Source organism: Musca autumnalis, unplaced genomic scaffold, assembly GCF_047663935.1.
Source record: "Musca autumnalis isolate F117 unplaced genomic scaffold, ASM4766393v1 scaffold_3, whole genome shotgun sequence".
NCBI lineage: Eukaryota > Metazoa > Arthropoda > Insecta > Diptera > Muscidae > Musca > Musca autumnalis.
This window is the reverse complement of record NW_027411866.1, coordinates 36,321,580-36,332,066: the sequence shown is the minus strand read 5'-3', so window position 1 is coordinate 36,332,066 and position 10,487 is coordinate 36,321,580. Positions and strand designations below refer to the sequence as shown.

Genomic DNA, 10,487 nt, shown 5'->3' with positions numbered 1-10,487 from the left:
ACGCACCTTCACGACAAAATTATTGCAAATATTTATAATCGCCATGTGTTTGGAAATTTATGGTGACGATATGTAATAAAATGCAAAAATATGTAATAATCGAGAAAAATATCCGAACTTATCTTTTTGAATTTTTTTAAAAATATGCAAAATACGAGTTCTAGCGTTCATTAGGAATAAGTAAAACTAGCGATAAACAAACCCCTAACTAAAATTACTCCGTATCAACATTCAATTTTTAAATTCGTTACAAACTTAAAAAGTTCCTATTACTTTATACACAAAAATAATGTTTGCCAACTAATTAAAAAAATTCTTACACCAATTCGCAAATTCTGAAGAAAATGTGCTTATTAGAACAACACCACACATCGGTGACTCCATTCAATTAAAAAATCCATAAATCAATGCACGGTTGTTGAATTAAGTGAGTTGTGCTTTGCTAATCTAATTCAAAAACCGCGAATTCAATGCAAATAGGCATTTTGTATTACAAAACATAATTACAGCCCCCAAAAGTATGCTATAATAATTTGGTGTAACTAATTTCGAAATTTCAGCTCCCATGTTTTGCTGTTCCCACGTCGTTGAGAATATGGAAAAAGTGGTAATGGGAAATTTCGCTCCCATGGGAATGTTCAGAAAAGGGCTGTTTATGTTTTTAATTTTCAATAACAACAATGTTGTTTTTGTAATTTTGTTAGTTGTTGTAAATGCATCTACCTTATATAAATGTGCCTTGTGTGCATTATGTATGAATTGAATTTATTTTAATTATTTAATAAAGTGATTTTGGTGTTTTGTTCTTAAGGTTAGGTTCAAGGATGTGCCGCAGCCACCGCAACACGGTCGTTCTAGTCATTCCGTATCAAATAAAACTCTATAGGTAATACTTCTCGGATCTTTTTTAATGTATAGACTGCAATAGGTTACACCCCTTCGATACGAATTATTATCCATTGCTTTGGCACTTTGTAGATCGGTGGTAATAGCAACCCATTTGTCTTATTGATGGGCGAGTCCCTTTTGCCTGGTTTTGTACAGTATATTTGCTGAAGCTGGATATTGGGGTATAAACTCTCTTCACTGAGACTTTGGGACATTCCATGTGATCAAGACATTAGGGGTCGCTCCAATTGCTGATCCTTTTAAATTTTTTACAATTTTCCAAACATGGCTCACTGAAATACTTGTGAATTTCCCAAATATCCGGGGCTCATATTTCATGAAGATGTGTAACCTCATAATCAATACAACAATACCTACCTGTGGTAAAAAAAATTATGCATCTGTTTGGAATCCTCAAAGTTTATATAATAATAATTGTTCCACAAACATCCGTAAGGGACAAGGGAGGGAGACTTCTCTCATATCAATGAGTTCACCCCGATTCATATTAGATCAATGATATCCTCAAAGTTTATTTATTTGTTTTTGTTACATTCTTCGAGGTCACCTTTATTTTCCACCCTATTTATTTTACAATCACTTTGTACAATCGTATTTCTTCCACCAATCCGCAAACATTTTAACTTTTGTTATTATATTCTGTTCCTTTTGCTGGCGTCTCCATTTGTTGGCATCTAAATGTAACATACCGCCAATAATTTCTTGGGCAAAATTTGGCGGAAAACGTTGTTCATCTTCAATGACATGAGCAAACCCCGTATCCATGCCAAAATTAACCCAAAAGTATGGCAATCCTTTGGGTATAGCGCTCCTTAGGGATTTGTTACGCAGCGAAACCAATTGCTTATTGACACACCATTCATGCTCCGACTCTTCTATGGCTTTTTTAAAATAAAATGGTGCCATCTCTCCTTCCGACTCCTTTATGGGTATACAATGTATTACCATGTGTGGACGTTTATGTAGTCTATTGGCAATTTCAAAGAAAATCACATCCTTACGTTGGGCAGCAAACATTCTTGTCAGAGCTTTACGGAAATCACTTATTTCCTCCCACGTGTCTTCGTCCAGTTGTGTACTGCAAGTTGAATGCTGGGTGGGTACTATCATACAATGACCCGACTGAAGTCCTTGATACCAGGGTAATGCCAGATATACTTTATCTCCAACCGATACCAACAGTTCCTTTTGCATTTTGGTCGAGTCGAAACATCTATCGCAATTATCCAAAACAGCTTCCATTTTTTGATGTTCTTTAATGGCACGATCACGTTCTCTACGTGCCTCTCGCGATGAATCATCCTTAGATATCTTTTCGGCGAAAATATCCTCCAAATCATCATTGGGATTTTTATTTTTAGCCGCCAGTTCTGCAAATTCCAAATTAGCCTGGGATGCGCTGGTATATTTTTCTCGTTCAAACATTTGTTTTATATCGAAACGATCGTCATCGGCAAAATAGCGCACACGTTGACCGTCGTCGTCGTGTGTCTTAACACGTTTTTGTTTTGCTTTCCTACCGCCATACAAGTCTCTGGGATCAACAAATTTCGATGAGGGCAGTGGGCGACTTTGTCCCGATTGATCGGTATGTGTAAGCAAGACATGTTCTTCGTCTTCTTCCTTTTTCTTTGATTTCTCTTTATTTTTCTGGCGACTTTCTGCAATTTCGGATTTTTTACGTTCCTTAAATAGATTTCTTTGTACTCTGGCCTTTTCCAACTTCAACTTCATTTCTTCAACGGCTGTCGTGTCACCCATAATTTCTGCTTTCAGAATTTTTGCAGCCAATTCATTCATCTGTTGATCTGTTAAGAAGTCGGAAGTAGAAGCACTCTCCTTTTTCTCTTTGCAATTTTCCTGCCCTTCTTCGGTGTCCGAGGAAGAAGTAGAACTCTCACTTGGCGTTGCTGATCGTTTCATAGGACTTGGCTGTGGAAGAGGAGGTTTACTTGTTGATTCTTTTATATCGTTTTGTTTCCTCCATCCTCTAGCTGAGCTTTGAGAGGATGAGGACGACCTTGCGGAATAGTGATGTTTTACTTCATTATCGTCATCATCTCGCGGTTTTTGGAAACCAGGCAAACCTGTCCCTGTTATTTTCCAATATGGATTCAATTCTCTGCTACTTTTTGCAGGATCGTATGTATCAATTTGTTGCTTTTCCTGTGGTTTATTGGGACGTTCGCGCGAGTATGTCTTTAACATCAAGGCATCTGTCATCCAACTGTCTCGTTGCAGTGTAGACTCCTCAGGCTTTGGTGCCTCCACCCATCTCTGCTCACTATCTTCTTCTTCAGTATCGCTGCTGTCACTGCTGGTATTTTCCTGTTTTTTACTTTTAAGCTTTGCCTTCTTCTTTTTACTTTTCTTGGAAGACTTTTTCGACTTCTTAGACCTTTTCTTTTCCTCCTCAGACGATGACGATTTGGAATCGGATGTGCTACTTTCACTCGTGGAATCATCACCACTGTCACTACTATCGTCTTCGGAACTGGATTGGTGTTTATGCTTCTTCTTTGATTTCTTCTTAGTCTTGGAACTTTTCGTTTTATCTTTACTCTTTTTATGTTTCCTGTCCTCCTTTTCCTTCTTCTTCAGTTTCTTCACCACTGCGGGATGTATCCAGTTGGTTTCGCCTTTCAGTTGTTTGTTAGCTTCTCGTTCAGCTCTTTGAACGGCACGTTTCTTTGCATCTTCTAACATTGCTTCCCTGGCCTCGCGTAATTCGGCCCGGGCTTTATCTTTTTCTCGTCCACTTTCAAATTGTATAAAACTCATGTTGGGAAGATGGGGAAGATGTATATGAGGAGCAAAGACGTATAGATCCTTGATATGAAGGTGTTAATAATTTGATAAAGTAACTTCTCCAGGGCTTTATAGCTGGAAAAACGAACGAACCTCTGCAGGGTTCTAAAGTTCTATCAGCTGATCAGCTGTTTAAAGAATCAAAACCAAACTATAGCTTTGTTCCTTTACTTTTTTAATGGTAAGAGTGGTAAAAGAGAAAAGTGTCAAACTTGTTCAAAATTGCTCTCTCATGAACATTTTTACGAGAAAAGTAAAGGAACGGAAAAATGGTAGATCCGGCAGCAATGTCAGAAAAAACATAAAAAAATCAACTTTCGTCTTTTATTTCACAGTTTTTAATTTAGTGTTGTCAGTGTTCGACGTTTTCTTCGGTTTTTCGTCCCTTTTGTGAAATAATCGTCAAACAAAAGTCGAAAAATCAGTTCTGCCATTTTCTACCTGCAGAAATTTTGCTGGTAGCCTGTGGTAGAAGAGAAAGCCATTTTCGCTCTCTCTCCCCTCTCACTCTCTTAAAAATTGCTTCCAGTTTTGCCACTTTTCGGGGTTAAGGAACGCTTTGCAGGTTAAAAATGGTAACAAATGGTTAAAATGGTAAACTCAGGTAAGTAAAGGAACACAGCTTATAGGTGTGTACGATAACTTTCCCAGCAATAATTACTCAGTCAGTTCCAGCAACCTCTCTCAGTGAATTTTACTCTCTCAAGCAACAAAAATTGCAGAAAGTTATCGAACAGCATTTCGCAAAAACTTGCAAGAAAGTCAGCTGTTTCCGAAAATGTATGAAATTTGTTTTTGTTTCTTTTGATATTTTAAACCAAACAGAACAAAAACATAAATTTTAAAATTGCAGTTTACTTATTTAATGCTTTAATCCTATCCACAAGGCTTTAAAATCTAAAAAAAATATGCATTTGTGAAATTTTCTTGGTCAAAAATGTTAGCATTTCGATTTGTTTACATTGAACAGGTGATTAAAAGTCAGCTGATCAGACTTGCAAATTTTTGCGGGACAAATTTTCCCAGCAAAAATTTGCAAGTTCTCAGTCACAAAATTCTCCAAACACGCTCTTTTTTGCTGGATAATTTTGTTATCGAACAGCATTCAGTAAAAATTTGTACGAATTTGTAAAAATTTTTGGGTTATCGTACAGACCATGGTACAATTAACAGGTAGATGCATCAGCCAACAACTACAACAAAAACCAATTCAGGGGCTCAATTCTGTTTCTATGAAAATGTGAAATGAAAACTTCTATAAAAGAGAAAACTGTCAAATGAAAAAAATTATAAAGGAAATATTTTTCATTTCAAATTTTCATAGAACAAGAATCCAGCCCCTGTACTGTGAAATGTCAAAAATGTTTTCCAAAAATAAAGCGATTCACACAATTTTTTCAACAAAATTTTGTTAGGCCGATACTAATAGACGCATTTTTACAAAAACCCAACAAAAATTCAAAATTTTTCGTTTAAATTTTTGTTTTTTTATTTTGTGTTTTCACTTACAACAACTTTTTTGACAGCTCGCAGTACATCGGCTGAGCTGATGCGGGTACCTGTATGATTGTGCCATGCTATGTACGAATGAGGCATTGCTGGAAGTTGAGTCCCATAATAATTCAAATATAGTATCTGTAAGGACTTCCAGTAATCCCTTGGATATGGATGTCTTAGGGGAAACTACAGATGACTTGGTAGAGCCCTATGAGATGCCAGTGGATGACTCCAGGGTTAGGTCCTTGGTCGAATCCACTGACGACTCAGGGGAGGGCACTCTCGAAGAACTTGTGGTTGACCCTGGGCAGAATTCTCCGGCGGAGACTGTTGGGGATTCCAGGATTTTAACTCCTAACCAGAGCGTGCCTTCAGCACTTCTTTCATTTGAAATTTTTCGACGTTTTCTACAGACAAGAAGCTCTGCTTCTGCCCCAGGATTAGATCTGATATCGTATGAATATCTAAAGAGATTGTCCCCATCCGCGTTGAAAGCCTTTTTTGATATAGTGTGCGATGTGTTTAAGAGTGGTGAAATCCCAGAAAATTGGAGGTTTGTTAAAATATCACCTATCCTGAAGCCAGGGAAGGACCCAACTAAAATAGAAAATTACAGACCTATTTCGCTCCTCTCGGTACCCCTTAAATGGCTTGAGGCTATGTTGAAGGATTTTATGCAAAATTATCTTGAATCAAATCATGTTTTCCCAGAGCGGTCGTATGCATTTAGACCAGGTCATTCCACATCCATGTGCATCAATGACTTAATCAATACAGTTTATGCTTTAAAGTCTAGAGGTAATCAGGTGTTAAGGCCTGTGTACATAAGCAGCCTTGCCTGCTTACCTTGCTTACTTCTGATAAAAGAATAAAAAAGAAAAGGGCAACCCAGTTCGAAATTTCCTCGGCCTTCTTTATTCTTTTATTTTTATTACGTCAAAAATGAAGCAGGAAAGCAAGGCAATTAAGGTAGAAACACAATGAAATACGCCGCTCTATCACGCTCAGTTTCATGTAAAAGACTAAAGACAAAGTACTACCTAATTCAAATTAACTAGGCAGCATTTGAATTAGGTAGTACTTGGGCTTTATTCTTCTACATGAAATTGAGCGTGAAGCAAGCAACAAAGTTCAATGTATTTTATCCTTCAGGCAGAGCAGCTTATGTACGCAGGCCTTTAGGTTTTTGTGTCGATGTCGAGAAGGCCTATGACAGTGTGAGGGTAGATACACTGAGATCTAAATTGAATAACCTGGGGGTGAATGGCGCGATTGTCTCATGGATTGCAGATTTCCTCCACAGGAGGAATCTGGTCCTGGGTTCTCGCGTCGTCTCCGTCAGTCGCGGTTTGGCCCAAGGCAGTGCCTTGAGCCCAATTCTCTTTAATGCATACACAATTTCGGTTCATGACATACATTCTGAGAATTGCATATTATTTCAATATGCGGAAGATTTTTTCCTGTTGGTTTACCATAGGGATTTCAAGTCTGCCAGATCTCTTTTGAATCTCAAAATTTCTGAATTTGCTTCCCGCTGTGGAGAAATTAACTTAGTCCCGGTCCACACTAGAGTGAGTTTCATTAAAAAATTTCATGAAATTAGGTGTTCTTAAACCGAATTCCCCACTACAGCAATTTTATGATTTTACTCTACTATGGAGGTCGATCTAGAGATGCATTATTTCATGCATTTTTTTCAATGAAATCACTCTAGTGTGGACCGGGACTTATGCTAAGTTTATATTTACGAAATCCACTCGATTTCAACTGTCAATTCCATAGCTCAAACGTCAAATGAAATCTCATCTGGATTTCATTTGACGTTTAACCTATGGATTTGACAGTTGAAATCGAGTGGATTTCGTAAATGTAAACCAAGCATTACGTTTCAATATAAACAAAACATCAGCCATTCATTTTAATAGGAAAGTCGAAAGTTAACTATGATGGAAAGTTGAATCTTAACTATGATGGAATGGATATTGAGCAGGTGGATAAAATTAAATACTTGGGATACTATGTTGCATCAAATAACTCTGCGAAGGATCATGTTCAACACACCTTAGCAGAAGTAGAAAGGAAAAATAAGTGTTTGAGTATCTTATAGTACGTTTATATATAAGCGGATTTAACAAACCCACTGGGTTTCAAATGTCAATTCCTTTGTGTATACGTCAAATAAATCCTCATTAAGAAGGTTAACCCTGTAAAAGGCTATAATATAAACATGGCCTTAGGTGGATGTAAGAAAGGCGTGGATCCACGCAAATCCCTGCAACTCTTCAGGGCATGTGTTAGGTCAAAAATAGAATATGCATCATCTACTCTCGCCAATGCAGATAAAGGTTCTATTAATAAAATTAAAACCTCAATTAACAATTGTATGAGGAAGTCACTTGGGTTAATAAGATCAACACCTGTCCCGTGTCTGTACCACCTGGCGGCGGAATTACCCCCCGATTATAGATTCTGCCTCACAGCAGTAAAAGAATTAGCAAAGGCGTATGCATATAAACGGGCCATTAACACAGGTATTTATAGAGTTCACACTAGATTCAAAGATATCCTGGAAAGGGTTGGCAAAACGTCTCCATTAGGGACTAGGGCGACAAATATTAGTGTTGATGATGTTTTCTTTAAGGTGATAGTCTCAAAAAAGGCTGATGCAGACAGCTCGGTAATTGAACAACTGTACAGAGGGAAATTTAACCAGCTCAAATATAAGGGGTTTCAGATCTTCTCTACGGATGGTTCTGTTTCCCCTAACTTCTCTGGCTCGGCGTTTATTCATGAGGGTTCTAGTGTAGTGTATTCGTATTTCGGTAATCTAACGTTGTCCTCAATGTCGGCTGAACTTATTGCTATTGTGAAGGCACTTTAATATGCCGTTAACAACCAAATTAGGAAAGTAGCCATTCTTTCTTATTGTCTTAGTGGTCTCAAAGCGAGTAAAAGGAATTGTAAAGGTAATTATCTTATAGATAGAATTAAAGAGTTAGCTTCAAAACATTTCGAAAAAATTGAACTGCATCACATTCCAGGTCATAGTAGTATTCCACTTAATGAAACTGTTGATCAAGCAGCCAGAAGGGCTAGGGAAATCGGGTCGCAGATTGATACACCATTGACTATCTCTCATGCAATTAACCACATTACTCATGTTCTATGGTCAGAGTGGGGAGATGAATATAAAGACCGAGGCGTGTATAGCTCCTCTCATTTCTTCACAATCTTCCCTGATGTCACCAAGCGTCCGTGGTTCCACAAATCCATATCTGCTCCAGTGGACACAAAAACGTTAAACCAAATAATCACAAACCACGCTTTCTGCAATGCAACCTTGGAAAGGATGAATGTAGTGCCATCGCCTTTGTGTGAAACCTATAACATCGAAGAAAGCGTTGACCACATTATTTTTCATTGCTGTCGTTTTTCAGCAAAAAGAAATGCAAATCACCTCATAAAAAATTCAAGATCCAATGTGGACATCATCAACAAAAATGGGATAGATAAACTCCCTGCCATTGCTGAATTTTTACATGAAATCAACATTAACTTATGAACAATCTCCAGATCAAATATTGAATATATAGCGGATTTATCCCTTTTGCTTGTTGTGGCGTTATCTGGAAATTGGCCAAGCTCTAATATATATATATATTTATTCAGAAAAAATAGGAATTTCACAACACAAATGTGTATCAAATAACTTAAATTAATTCCAAAAACAAAAAAACATAATTTTTGCAAGTTTTTTAACCATTTATTTTCACTTTTGTCATCGTTTGAGTATTTTTGTTTTTCTACAACACACACAAACAAACAAAGACATCATAAAACAGTTGCATTTTTTGGTAGTTTATGACGAAAAAGCAGGGTTGCGTATAAAAGTGTGGTGTTTTCGTGCGTTGTTTAGAATAAATGACGTAGCTATCGTCATTTATTTTTGTATGGTAAATGACGCAAAATATTGCCTGTTTTAGCAAATAAATGACGAAACAGCTCTAAATGACGAAAAAGTTGCTAATGTAAATTGGACGTAAAGATGTTATAAAATGCAAGCCATTGCAAATATCCCAAAATAAATAAAATACATTGCTTATTCGTGTAAAACAAGAATATTAACTTTATTACATTAACACAAATTATAAAAACTCTCCATTAAATTTGATCGTAACTAAGTTTACTTCCTCTACTCTGCTTTTTATGACATCGAAATTGGTATTGCTTCATTATCCAAATGGTTTTTCATTTTTCCTCCCACTTCAGTTCAGATTTCCAAAAAACTCCAACTCCACTTCAAAAATAATTTGCATCTCGTGCATTACAGCAATGTTCATAACTTTAGTTTGCATTTCTTTATTTTTTATAAAACAAATTCTTAGAATTTTAACACTCTTTCTTGTGTTCAGAAAAAAGACTGCGACCGTAGGGATCACAACAGTTTTTTCTTGGCTTGCTTGGCTAGGGATCTTTAAGCGAGTGCTTCCAAAATGTATCGAGCGCAGTGCATTTTCATAACCCGTGTGGACTCTGTCGAAAGATGTATTGAAATCATAACTCTGCATTGCACTACTTCCAAACTTTTTTGCTGGGATACGTCAAATGAAAACTCATCTGAAATCGATTGAATTTCATTTGACGTTTGAGCAATGGAATTGACAGTTGAAATCGAGTGGATTTCGTAAATGTAAACATAGTATAAGGTGCATTCCGAATGTGACACTCCTGTGAAAAAATTGGTTTGTTCCAGCACTGCAAGAATCTACTAATTTTTATTATTTTCTTCGATAACATAAAGGAAAAAATGTTATCGTAGTAAAAAATAGTAGCTTCTTGCAGGTTCTGGAAAAGAGCAAATGATGGACAGTTGGGAGCATGGCACAATTACCCAGGTAGTGACATCGTAAAATTTTGAATATGTTATGTCAAAACTTTCATTATGTTGTTGGGGAAATTACAACAAAAATATTTTTTTATAAAGGGATTTGACTTTTCATATTCGATCAGCTGGTGTGATACCACTACCTGGTAGTTCTGCCATGGTTGGGAGACAAGCCACAAATGTTATGTTGTATGTGTTAATAAATCAGGGTTGTATTTTAAGACAAATTGCCTTGTGTAAACGCTTAGTTAAATAATAAATTAAAATATGACAATTTAAAACTTGGCATGGTACAATAATACAGGTAGCATTATCATGCCAGCTGATGGTAACATCCCAGCAAAAAGTTTGCATCCGCGGATGCAGTTGAATCACTACAAGTGTACAG

General features: G+C 36.8%; 1 protein-coding gene across 1 annotated transcript; it reads right to left on the bottom strand.

Annotated features, from left to right (window-relative positions):
- Positions 1–1,419: 1,419 nt before the first annotated feature.
- Positions 1,420–3,799, bottom strand: LOC141397475 (CWF19-like protein 2 homolog). Its single transcript, XM_073973770.1, has one exon. It carries the CDS (start codon positions 3,688–3,690, stop codon positions 1,486–1,488), a length of 2,205 nt encoding a protein of 734 aa, XP_073829871.1. The 5' UTR covers positions 3,691–3,799; the 3' UTR covers positions 1,420–1,485.
- Positions 3,800–10,487: the final 6,688 nt, after the last annotated feature.